This window comes from Tupaia chinensis, unplaced genomic scaffold, assembly GCF_000334495.1.
Source record: "Tupaia chinensis unplaced genomic scaffold, TupChi_1.0 Scaffold000567_1, whole genome shotgun sequence".
NCBI classification, from domain to species: domain Eukaryota; kingdom Metazoa; phylum Chordata; class Mammalia; order Scandentia; family Tupaiidae; genus Tupaia; species Tupaia belangeri.
The window spans coordinates 3,470,695-3,484,519 of NW_006160080.1; the positions used below are offsets into that span (position 1 = coordinate 3,470,695).

General features: G+C 37.1%; 1 protein-coding gene across 2 annotated transcripts in view; it reads right to left on the minus strand.

The window, feature by feature from the left end:
- Window positions 1–13,825, minus strand: part of ADGRG2 (adhesion G protein-coupled receptor G2) — a 114,423-nt gene that overhangs the window by 42,519 nt on the left and 58,079 nt on the right. For both annotated transcript variants that reach the window (XM_027775477.1, XM_027775476.1), the window contains 3 exons: window positions 6,165–6,197; window positions 3,575–3,613; window positions 3,440–3,463 (listed from right to left, as the gene is read on the minus strand). In XM_027775477.1, coding sequence (XP_027631278.1) covers window positions 3,440–3,463; window positions 3,575–3,613; window positions 6,165–6,197 — 96 coding nt within the window. The remainder of the gene's footprint in view (window positions 1–3,439; window positions 3,464–3,574; window positions 3,614–6,164; window positions 6,198–13,825) is intronic.

Here is a 13,825-nt window from a genome sequence, read left to right on the forward strand (position 1 = left end):
AGAGCCCATGGTTCATTCCCCAGATAATGGAGAACCAGTTTCCCTATCCCTGCTTTAAGGATGGCCAATTAGAAGAGACTATGTTCAGGGCACAGATTTGCAAAGAAGCTCTGTCTCCTAGGGTGGATGGTCAAATACTGAAGAAAAGACCAAGTTCACAGCTGGATACACACTTAAGTACGATGATATTATACTGACAGTTTCAGGAACCTCCTTTGTGTTTGTGTGTCTGTGTGTGTGTGTGTTCCTGATGAGTTTCTGTTTTGGTGTGAGACCTATGGACAATGACTGGTACTAATTATAGAGGCTGAAGTATTTTACAATATCATTAAGAATCCTTTAAGTAGATTATTTTGTTGGTTCTGATATTTAACTTTCCAGGGGAAACAAAACTCAATATGAAGCGAACAGTTGGTTTTAGTGACTTAAGTGCTTTGAGGGAAAATGTTCAACCTCACTTAGCAATCCAGAATGGAAAATAAAACCTAAGGATTTAAGAGAAGATTTAATCGTATATGATATAGTCTTGCAATGGTACACTGACACAAAATGGAATGTTGTTTCCAGAAGGTATACAACCTTTGTAAAAGGTAATAGGGCAATAGGTATCAAGAGCTTTAAAATATTCATACTGCTGACCCATTACGTCCAATCCTTGGAATGTATCCTACAGAAATTAGATATGAATGCAATGATGTTGTCACCAGGGTGTTGTTAACGACAACTTCTATTAAAAAAAATAGAAACAACTTTAATGATCACCATAAGGTATACAATGGAATGTTATAATCACTAATATAGCAAAGGACACTTGGAAAATACTCATAATTTGATATTAAGTCAGAAGGGCAAGATATAAAAATTGATATAAACTACAACTATTTTGCAAAATATTGATACATACAGTATATGTACATAAATATATGTATATGAAATACTGAAGGGAAATATGCCAAAATATTAACAGTGGTATTCTTCAGAAAGTAACATTAGAGATAATTTCTTTTGTGTATGTTTTCTATTTTTATGAACCAATATGTATCACTATTATGATAAAAAAAAAGAGTAAGTTTTATTTTAAATGAACTGCTATGGCCATGACAGTGTAGAAGTTTGGGAGTGTAGACAACAGAGTTATAGCTCAATGGCAAAGTAAAAAGGGTAGTAAGTCAGGAGTCAAAGGCACTGGAAAATGAGCAAGGAGGTAAAGGCAAACTCTTGACTAACCCGGTAGACCACACAAGTGAGAAACTTGAGAACTCAAAGACAAGATATTACATTTGGCAATAACTCGCTTATTACCTGTTTTGTGTAAAGTAGCTAGTACACTTGAAGTGGCATATGAAATGACATAACAGTGTAATGCTGGCATACTCAACCAATGTGTGTCTTCCCAAGTTCCTTTAACTTTTTCCAAAATCCAGGAGAAGTTAGAGAGTTTTGTAAAGGCCAACCAACACTATTAAGTGTACTTGTTGCCAACCCCTTCATCACTATCCATTCTCCAACCAAGACAATTCTTGAGCAAATGTCATTCATTCAAAATGTCTACTGAATGCAAATTTTATGTCTAACACACAGCAGCCTCTTACAAACAAACCCATTTGTGTTATTTAATATCTTTTGTCCTGTAATTCTTTCTAAAAATGATATTTTGTCCCTGTTTTTCTCTATTATGTTGAAAATCCCTAAGGAATGGATTTCCAACTAACTTTAACATATTACTACATTTTTCTAAGGGTATACTCTTTAAAAAGCAATTTTAAATAACTATTTTTTAAAATAATTATTTATTTTATTCATTCATTCATTCATTTATTTTTTAGTTTGACCAGAGAGAGACAGAGGGTGAGAGTGAGAGAGAGAGGAAGTGAGAAAGCAAGCCACCAGATTCAGGACTCGAACCCTGGTCAGCCATGTGGGAGTGTCCAGAGCCTTAACCACCACACCACCTGCTGGTCCCTTAAATAACTATTATATAAATGTAGATCACTTGAACATTATTTTCAAATAATTTTTAAGGAAAAAAATCTCATTTTGATCCTGTTTAAAATTCCATTTAAATTTCATTCTACTGGTATTTCCTTAAATGAAAATTATTCTAGAATTTATCATTCTGCGTAAAATCTTAAGAAAAAAAACAAAAGGAATGCTTTATATCATCACACTTAAACACACCTACAAAATGAGATCCAAAAACTGCTACCAAAGCTAAATTGATGACATTCTTTTCACTGTAAAAATGAAAGCATTTGGCCTTTCCCACTAGATCAAATATGAATTTAAGCCAGTTTTTATCAGTGTGAGCTACATCTATGACTGTTTAGCTCTTTAACCACCAACCACACAGTAAGATTTGATTTTAACTAAGGGATTATGAAAAGTGTTGAGCCCTCAAAGGGGAGGGAACAGAATGTGCTGCCCTGCCCACCTCCCTCAAACAAGGCACAGTTCTGTCTTTTTCTCTAGCATGATGAAGAAACCAATTTTTTTCTCACTTCATACTATTTAGAAATGAATACAATCAACTGCAAAAAGGCTGTCCTTGAACACTCTGTGCCTCCAAATCCATGCTGAATCACACCAAAGTGACTGGATGTGCTTTTCACATTTAAACAATCTGTCACGTAAAACTTGGCATGGAGTTGGAGAGCAAGTGAGAGGCAGTCTTCAAAATCTCATGGGTCCTTCTTTTCTGGAACAGCAAGAGTAGTAAAAGGCTCTCTTTCTTCTATAACCTTTTTTTTTTTTGAGAGGTTTTCGCTATAGGGCACGTGTGCTCGCCAGACAGACAGAGACATAGAGACAGAAAGCGAGAAATCACCCCCCAGGGGGGATGGTCACGCCGCAATCCCTTCTCCTCCATTCTCCTCTCGGGATCTTGGGCACACACGCACATGCACCCGGCGTTGAGTTCTAAGCCACCGGGTCCGGGACGCAAACCGCGGTCGACTACGTGGGAGTCCAGCGACATAGCCATTACGCTAAATGCTGGTTCCCTTTCTTCTGTAATCTTAAGAATTTTATCATTCAACCAGAAAGTTTAGGTCTCTCCAGAGTTGACAGGTTTTGTTGTTGGTTTCAAAACTACTCAATGGGCCTAGCCTGGTAGCACAGACCACAGCAAACTGAACCGCATGCTGGAAGCCACAAGACTGACTGTGGGTTTGCATCCCTGGGTTGGCTTGAAAACATACCAGGTGCATTTATATATCTATACCCAAGATCCTGACAAGTTGGAAGGCTGGGAAAAAGGGGGTCATGGGGATGCTTTTCTCTCTCTCTTGTTCTCTATCAAAAGTAAAATAAAATTTTAAAAAGAAAAAAAATGAAACTATTCAGCGTAGTCAGAAATAATTTAGAAATGGAAACATTCAACACTATTTGTTATATTCATATTAAGGGGTAGTATTTTTACTTGCTTCAGAAAAATTCTTACCATTGAGGCTTGTAGTTTCAACGACTTTTTTTTTGTCCCAAGGAGGAAAAACAATACAGAGGTATGATTAAAACAAAAACTTAATAAATTGGGCTAAATTGAGGTTTAAATTTTTCAAAATCTTGCCTGGAGTACCATCAGAGTAAGGGACAAAACCAATGAGCGATGGTTCAGCTGCAAGAGAAAATGAAAAAAAAAAAAAGGAAAATTTTAGAATAAATGCTTTAAAATAATTACTTATACTATTTTATGGAGTTAGAACTTTTGAAATATAATTTTAAAAAGAAATAGAAAATATAGCAGTAGACCAATATATAGTTAAATCTGCAAGTCTCACAATCACTCAGTGAATACATTTAATCAGAGAATTGTAAAGAAATAACCCAAGATGAGGACCTGAGGCCCACGACTGCAATGTGTGCTACTGTCTATGGAATATCACACGAAAGTTTAAGAAGCCATGCCAAAATACAAAAAATATTACTTTCAAATTTTTTCAGCCAGAGAGTTCTAGAAAACATTTCAAATAACTTGTTAAACTACGATTAAATACATTGGCACAATGGCTGCATTCTGTTATAATGGTGCTTGGCAATGCTTCCCACATGAATTTAGGATTAAAAAAAAAAAAAAAAGCTACTACTCAGTACTGTACTACCTAACACAATTTCCTGGTAGGTTATTTTAAAATATGGCTGCTATTAGGACAATCAATCAAGTTATGAATTTCCTGTGGAATGACTTCACTTGCTAAGAGGTCAAGCTACTACACACATTTTGCATGTTTAAATATTTAAAAGATCCAATGGCTTGTTTTCTACCTAAACACAGCAAAACCAAACACAAACATTTTATAAATGAAGTAAGTTTTGCATTAGGGAGTCTGATTTTCAGCCAGTATGGACAAAATTTGGGTGTGTCAAGGCACTTGGCTGGCCTGTCAGTTTTACACCGCTCATGTGTTGGCTGAAACACACACGCCCTGTCTTGTCCCACATTATTGTTTCCATATTTTGTCATTTACTCCATTTATTTTTTTTTTTTATTACTAAGATTTTTTTGAGACGTAAGACAGTGCCTGAGCAATAAGGCTCAAAGCATTGATATGGAATCCTTTGCTCTCGGGGCAGAACAAAATAATTGGCCAAAGTTGGTTTTAATGAATGAGTATTAATTCTTCTGAAGGCTGAACAATGGCGACCGCATACCAAAAAAGAGGCGCATGGGCACAGCTGCCCACTATCCCTCGATGCCATACTGGCTTTTACTTTCCTGTCTGTACAGCCCTCACCCAGATACCCAGGTTGTGACTAGAACCAGTGTGTTCCCCCAAAGCCCCATTCCCCAGCCCATACAAACAAGATTCTGCAGATATCACTGTGACTGAGTTTGCCAAAGGCTAGTCTATCAGAAGAAAAATGCAAAATAGTGGTCCATTGTAAGCTAAAAGCTCGACAACTAGGGGGAAAACTAGCACTGGAAAACAACTTGGGCCCTGGAGGTCTGAAGTCCTGGGTTTGAAACTTTGCCCATTACTTAATGACTCATAATAATGACAGTTACTATTTATCGAGGGTTTACTCGGTGCCAGCCACATCTCATTTCGGCTTCCTAACTACCTTACAACACAGGTACTGATATTCTCCCCAATTTACAGACAAGGAAACTGAGGCCCAGAAGTGTTAAGGAACTTGCCCCGAATCATACAGTTACCAATGGGGGTAGGAGGGCAGTAGCCAAATTCAAACCCAAGGAGCCTGGCTCCAGAGAATGTGTGTGTAAGTGAGCATGTTTTATCCTTTGTGAACCTCAGTTTCCTTGTCTAAAACATGAATGTAACGATTCCTATGCAGCAAGACTGAGAGGCAAGTAAGGTGTCTGAAGACTTCCAGGTATGTCATATATGCACAAGAATTAATAGTCATTAATAATTTTATTTAAATAGATGAGCTAATAACAGTAGAAGCTCATTTTCATACAACAAAAGATAGTATGTAAGCTGACTCACTCGTTATCATGAAGGATTGTTCTGGAATATATGATATACCAGAAAGAAGACAGAAGTATGAGTCAGGGAAGCCACGTGCTGCCTCTGTATAATACGGGGCAAGAAGCTGTGTGATCTTAGTCAAGCCACTCACTCCAGGTTTCATTATCTCATCAACCAAGGGGTAGAACTGGACCCCTCTATACCTAAGGTCCCATTCTAGCCAGCAGTCTCGCATTTGGGTTCAATATGAGTTCTAGTTACACATTTCCCATTCATTTATTTGCCTTCCCATTCTAGTGAGCATGAAGCCCCTGGAAGCCCTGTGAAAAATATTCTTTCGGTGGGGATACTGAGGGAACAATATGTTTAAGAGAACATCTCATTCCTTAAATATAAGGACATCTGGAATTTTTATGTCCTTGATACCCCTTCAGGAAACTTGTTTCCTAGAATACTAAAAATAACTGATGAGCTTTGGAAGTTACTGTAATGAAAATCCACAATTCATTTCTCGGTGATTTACTCCCTGGCTTTGTCCGGCAATATGAAAGGATCAATATGCCTGTACTCTTGTCTATGTTTGCCATTGATTTTTAGGTGTAGGCTTAATGACAATTTAATTAAGCTTCTCAGAGGAAAACAATTTTGCTTTATCTGACTATATGCCATATTGCAAGGAAAGCTTTACAATGATATTTTCCTGAAATCCCCAAAGTCATAAAGTAGCAGTCTTACCAGATGATGATAAGCTGAAATTATCAGCATTTTCTGTTGAGGAAAAGGGTGATTTAAAATTAGTTTAGTTTATGCATAATTTATAGGAGATTAACATCTTTAATGGAAATGAATATAAATCAAATTTCAAATAGCTACCAAAAGAGGGCAATCTGCTAGTTACTATTATTTTTAATGGTATAATCAATATAAGTTGGGTATCCCTTATCTGAAATGCTTGGGACCAGAAGTGTTTTGGATTTAGAATGATTTTTGGATTTTGGAATACTTGCATATACAAAATGAGATATTTGAGAGACAGAACCCAAGTGTAAACATGAAATCAATTTGTTTCATATATAATTTATACAAATAGCCAGAAGGTAATTTTATACAATATTTTTGTATTGCAGTGTTTTGACTGTGGCCAGTCACATGAGGTAAGGACAGAATTTTTCATTTGTGGTGACATGTCTGCACTCAAAAATTTTCAGATCTTGGGTCACTGGATTTCAGATTTTTGGATCTGGGTGGGAGGTTGAGAAAGCAAACTGCCAGTTCCAGGACTTGAACTGCAATCAGCCATGGGAGTCCAGTGCCCTAACCACCATGCCACCTGCTGACCCCAATCCTTCTCATTTTTAACTCTTGATGGTGCTCCATATATTTTGTTATATAACAGTTTATTACATTTTAAGCTAAAAATCATGACTAAGGCAGTTGCTCCCTAGCAACCAGCCCGCTCAAAAGTCTCTTGGGTGTACTTCTTAATTCTTCCTTTCCTATTAAATTCTCTTTTCTACCTACTTCTATTGTGCTTGTGGCTTTATTTTGTGCCTAGGGACAGTCTAATTTTAGTGACCTGGTCCCAAAGAACCAAGGATTTTACACAACACAGCTCAACACTCCCATCCTATGACAAAATAATCCATCAGATGACCAGAAACCATTGCAGAGGCACAAGAAACATGGGAAACCAAGAAAATATCTCTCCCCCAAGGGGAAAGAACAGCCTTTCATCATCAATAGACAGTACAATGGACCTCACAGAAATGTCGGATAAAGAATTTAGAATATTCATAGTGACAGAACTAACAAAGATGCAAGGGAAAAGAGACAATGAACTCCAGAAAATGCAAGAGAAAAGAGACAATGAGTTTCAGGAGGTGAGGAAGTTCTTGCAAAATCTGAAAGAGGAAATACACACCATAAAAAAGAATTAACTCGAACTGTTAACATGAAGACTGTAATACAGAAAATCAAAACCTCTCTTGAAAGTATTAAAAGCAGATTAGGTCATACAGAAGATCAAATCTCAGATGTAGAAGAAACTCTGACCTAGAAAAATTCACCAAAAAGACTGAGAAAATAACCTCAAAATGAGAATAATATACAAGTAATACTAGATACCATTAGACGCCCTAACATCTAGATAATCAGTATCCCAGAAGGTGAAGAAACTCATAAGGGCATTGATAATCTAATCCATGAAATCCTTGAAGAAAACTTTCCAAACCTAGAGAGGCATTCAAATATCCAGACGCAAGAAATACAAAGGACCCTCAAGAGAATCAACCTAAGATCTTCTCCAAAGCACATCACAGTCAGATTGACCAAAACCACAGACAGAGACAAGATACTAAAATTGGCAAGAGAGAAACGTCAAGTTACTTTCAAAGGATATGCTATCAGGCTAAATTGGACCTCTTGTCAGAAATAATGCAAGAAAGGAACAAATATATTCAAAATGTTAAGTGAAAAACAATTTCAACCAAGAATACTGTACCCGACAAGATTATCCTTCATATGGGAAGAAAAGCCCAAAACATTCTCAGATAAACAAAACCTGAAAGAATTTACCAACACCAGTCCAGCTCTTCGAGAAGTTCTAAATGGAGTATACCAGGAAAACTAAAGCCAGACAGAAATAACAGAACAACAACAACAAAAAAATGACCCAAAAAAGGCCAACTTGGGGCCAGCAGTTAGCATAATGGCTATGTCGCTGGACTCCCATGTAGTAGACCACGGTTCGAGTCCTAGACCCGGTGGCTTAAACTCACACCGGGCGCATGCGCACGTGTGCCCAAGATCCCAAGAACAGAATGGAGGAGAAGGGATTGTGGCATGGCCATCCTCCCTTGGGGGTGATTTCTCGCTTTCTGTCTCTCTGTCTCTCTCTGTCTTCCTGGCAAGCTCACGCACCGTATAGCAAAAAACTCTCAAAAAAAAAAAAAAAAAAGGCCAACTTAATAGAAGGGACACGTTCAGAGAAATATCAATACTAATGTTAAATGTTAACTTCCAGGATTTTAATGGAAAGATCAGACCACAGTAACACTGCAAATTCAACAAAAGAGAGATTACATGAGACTGAACTGGTGAAATAGAATTCTATGATTTTTTGTCTAAAATATTACTGATTTTCTTCTATGCTTTGTCTTCTATATTTAAGGATTTTGGTTTTGTTTTTAGTGGTTGATAGGTTCAGCAATTTGTTAAAAATTTTTTTTAACTGAAACAGAAACTTTTCTCCCTTCCTAACCCCTATGGAATTGAAAAATATTTGTGAGCATTCTAATTTTGTGGCAGAATGGTTATTTGCATAAGTTCAATTATACAATAGTATCTGTTGCCTTGTATCAGAAATTAAATCCTATGGGGCTTTGTGCAAATAAAAAAACAAATTGAGATTAACCAATTTTTTTTTTTTTTGCAAATAAATTAGTTTATACCTCTCTTTAGTAAAAGGGGGAATGGAGAGAGGAAAAAATGTTTCAGAAGAAAATTACAGTGCACTTATCACTAGATTCTAGCTTTGTCCATATTTTTAGTTTAAGATCTTTTGTGAATCAATAAAAAATAGTATGGAAGGGAGGGAGGGGAAAGCAGAAAGAAAAAACAAGTAGTATGCTGAATGACAAAAAAACGAGATGCTATTTGCTGATGATAATGTATATAGGAATATCTTTGTCTTGACCGACATGCATGGTGTTTGTGCTGGAAAAAGAAATGTACACTGTAAAGATGTGATCACATGTAAATAAATAAAATAAAGTTTTAAAAATTATTTTAAAAATCATGACTAAGAACTTCAGTTGTTGGCTAATATTCATTAAAATGTAAAAAAGTAAATATATACATCTTCATAAATTAAACTCCCATTTAACCGTGCTTCTTTTTAGTTTAGACTTTAATACCTACTTAAGCCACTTCTTTCTTATGAGTTAAACTAGATCAGACACCTTTGGGTATATAAACTTTAAGGGCTGCTGAGTTATTTACTTTGGGAAAATGTTCAGATCCCTTAAAAGAAAAGTAATTCTATTTTTTCTCTGTGAAAAATAATGTATACTTATTGGAAAAAAATAGAAATGATAAACAAAGAGAAAAAAACAAAAACCACATATAGTTTCACTACCCAGAAATAAGTGAAATTAACATTTCAGCACATATTCTTTTCTGTCTATGTGTAGATATACACCCACATATGTATATAGATCTATGCAGATATGCATATATATGTACTCATACATATGATAAGGATCATATCACACAAAAATATTTATAACCTGATTTTTCTTATGATAGCACATCCTGAAAAATTGTTCTATATCACTAAACAATTTTTCACAAAACTATTTGTGATGGCTGCATGGCATTTCATTGACTGGATGTATGAGATTCATTGTCTGTATAATTAATATTCTTTTAATGGAAAAATTATGTGCATAATTTTTCATGATTGCACAGTGCTGGAATAAATTCTTCTGGCTACATTTCTGCATACATACTTGGCTATTTCTTTCAGAAATTCCATGAATTCTGAACATCAGAATGCCCTAAAGAAGGGGCCGGCAAGTGGCGTGGTGATTAAAGTGCTGGACTCCCCCATGGCCACCCATGGTTCACGTCCTGGCCCTCGCAGCTTGCCTTCTCACTTTCCCTCTCTCTGTCTCTCCCTCTAACCCAATTAAAGAGTAATAACAAATAAATAAAATAATTATTTTATAAAAACCTCTATTTTTTAAGGAAAAAAAAAAAAAGAATGCCCTAAAAAAAATGAACCAATGAATATCACCCTTTCCTGTACATGATAGTGTTACTTCTCCAAACTCTCACCCACATGGGGTATTAACTTACAAATTTTTCCAAAAAGTTAAAAATTCCGAAGCAATAGTTACTTTCATAATGGTATCTTGAGATACAATTAATAGGCAAGAGCATACGTTTAGAAATCAACCTAAGTGCCCAACAACTGATGACTGGATTTAGAAAATATACAGCGGGACCAGCAGTTAGCGTAATGGCTATGTTGCTGGACTCCCACGTAGTCAACCGTGGTTCGAGTCCTGGACCCAGTGGCTTAAACTCACGCCAGGTGAGTGTGCGTGCATGCCCAGGATCCCAAGAGGAGAAAGGAGGAGAAGGAATTGCGGCCTAGCAACTCCCGGGGAGTGATTTCTCGCTTTCAGTCTCTCTGTCTCTCTCTCTCTCTGTCTGGCAAGCACACACGCCCTATAGCAAAAACCTCTCAAAAAAAAAAAAAAGGAAAAAAAATATGGCACATATACACTATGGAATGATAATCATAACAAACAGCAAGACTCTGTCATTTGATACAAAGTGGAAAAATATAGAGGATTTAAAGCAAAGTGAAATAAGTCAGACTATGGAAGACAAACACTGTATGTCCCAAGACTATATATACCGAACACCTGCGCTCTGGCAGAAATTGAAAGATTCAAAGATAGAATAGTAGAAAGGACAGTATAACCAGAGACTGTATGGGAGCAAAGTGTATAGTGGCAGGTAAGTGAGATGGACTCAGGACAAAAAGCATTTAGCAGAACAAGAATGTAAGGTTTTTTTTGTTGTTGACAATGATGTATACATTAATATCCTTAATTTGATTATCACGCAATGCATGAATGTGTTGAAAAACCATATTGTACTCCATAAAGATCTACAACAATGAAATATAAATAAGAAATTATAAGATTTAAAAAAATTTCAAAAAAACCTGCACAGTAAAACATACCTGGCAGCCTCCAGAAGCCTAGTTTTCAAAAATGATGCTATCAAACTATTATTTTCTGGATAATTAAAATCAGTTTTACTTGAAAGCAGGACTAAATGAGTGCTCAAGTTCTCCCACCCCCCCTTTACCATGCAGCCAGCAAGGTAAATGTAGGCAGAGTGGTTAGGTGCCTTAGGGGTTTTAATTTAATACTCTCTGTTCCTTAATATACCCCCATGTACTTTAATACTCCACCAATAAACAGTCTATTGAGTTAAACTTTAAAGGGTTAATTTAAAAAATACTCTTGGGAGCACTTATGGACAATCAGCCAATCACATTTTGGTATGAGTTCATTTGAATTGGCTGAATTCTTGTGATCATCTAGCGAAGCCTAAGCCTTCCGTACGAGGTAATGCAAAAAGCACCAGGGAACATCAACATTTTGTGTGGGTTACTCTGAGGATGACACTTGTCTATAAGAGCAGGTAAAGTGAGATGGAGCAGGAGTGTGGCAAAGTCAAGAAACAGGACAAAGGCACTGGAGAAGAGGTGAGTATTAAGAAAAGGGCTATAGGGATTGGCAGGTGGTGTGGTAGTTAAAGTCGCTGGACTCTCACACGGCTGGCCATGGTTCGAGTCCTGAACCTGGTGAGTTGCTTTCTCACTTTCCCTATATCTCTCTCTCATACACATACTCTGTCCCTCTCTGGCCAAATTAAAGTAAATAAAGTTAAATAAAATAAATTTTAAAAAAAGAAGAGGGATGGAGTGGAACCAGCAGATTGCATAATGATTTCATCACTGGACTCCCACATAGTCGACCACAGTTCAAGTCCTGGGCCTGGCAGTTTAAAATTCATGCCAGGTGTATGTGTGTGCATTCCCAAAATCCCAAGAGGAGAATGGAAGAGAAGGGATTGCGGCATGGTCATCCTTCTGGGGGTATGTGTGTGATTTTTTTGGGGGGACAGCAGGTGGTATGGTGGTTAAAGGTTCTGGATTCCTACATGGTCAACCACAGTTCAGATCCCAGACCTGGTAGCTTGAACATCATAACAAATAAATAAATGTTTTCTTTTGTTTTGTTTTGAAGATTTTATTCAACTTTATTTATTTATCTATTTATTTATTTTTAATTTGACCAGAGAGGGACAGAGTGAGAAAGAGAGAGGGAAAGCGAGAAAGCAAGCCACCAGGTCTGGGACTGACCATGCCACCTGCTGGTCCCAAATGAAAAGAAGAAACGGGGTGGAGAGTGATGGTGAATGGCAACAAAGGTTAATACAGGTGGCCCTTGAACATGGGGGCATGCAGTTGAAAATCCACATATAACTTTGACTTCTCGCAAACTTTACTAATAGGTTTCTGTTGCCTGGAATCCTCACTGATATCATATGGTTGAGGTTTCTGTTGCCTGGAATCCTCACTGATATCATATGGTTGATGAACACGTATTTTGTATGTTGTATATATCATATACTATATTCTTACAATAAAGTAAGCTAAAGAAAAATGTTAAGAAAATCATAAAGAAATGAAAATGCATTTCCAGTATTTATTGAAAACAATATGCCTATAGACAGACCTGCACAGTTCAAACCCACGTTGTTCAAGTGTCAACTGTACCGTTTCCTTTACAATTCTGCCCAGCGACTGACCACAGGCACCAAAGGGCCAATCTTCTCCACACTTAAATCCTTTAACCGGATCTATGTACCCACAGGGAAAGGGCTGATTTGAGTTTCATGTCTTTCTTAGATTTTAGCGAAAACAGGCAACTCAAGGGTAAGAGGAGGACCAGAACAGAGAGGGAAGATTCTTGGGAAACTGGCCTGCCGTCCCTAAGTAGACAGATTTCATAGGCCTGGACTCATAATCAAGAGCTAAAACTTGATCAAGATGTAGCTCGGGGACTAGACCAGCCCAGTCCAGCCCACAGCAGAGCTGGTCTCTTCCATCACGGAGTTTACAGGGCTCCCAGCAGCTCCCAACAGGAAGGACAGTGACCAGCACACCTTGAGGAGAAACTGAGTAAATTAAAGCTAGAGATTTTAAAATTATTATTGTCTTCTTTTTTTCTCTTCTGCAGGTTCCCCCCCCCTTCCTAGGGGCTCAACTGCTCTAATATTTATTCACTTTTTCTGTCTTTCATTTTGAGACTCTACATCACTCCTCCTGGCCCAACAGAGAGATATCCCCACAGGCCTTACATTTTCCTGAGGACAAGCCTATGTTTCTCTTGGGTTCTCTCCTAATTCACTTCCCATTTGTCAAAGAGGTGGTCGTCATTTCTAATGAGTCATATATTTGAGCTCCATGCCACTCTTAGGAGACAAAACATTTCCATTGTTAAAAAGATTCATAAACGAAGAAAGGAAAAACATTTAAATTTTTCAGATTTTCCTTTGGAAACCTACAAAGAGCAAATTTTAAAGCATTATTCATTTTATTGAAGTCTCAATTTAAGTCAATAAATAAAATTATTGTGATCTGTCTATAAAATTTACTCAATATGACTCCCTGGTGATTTTTAAAAAGCAAAGTCCATATATTTCAATTATCATGAGCAGGAGTTTGGCATGCATAAGCTTAGAATAGAAGCCAAACAGCCAGAGGAACTGGAAACTCGAGAAACTGGCCCCCTCAATAGAGTTTCTTT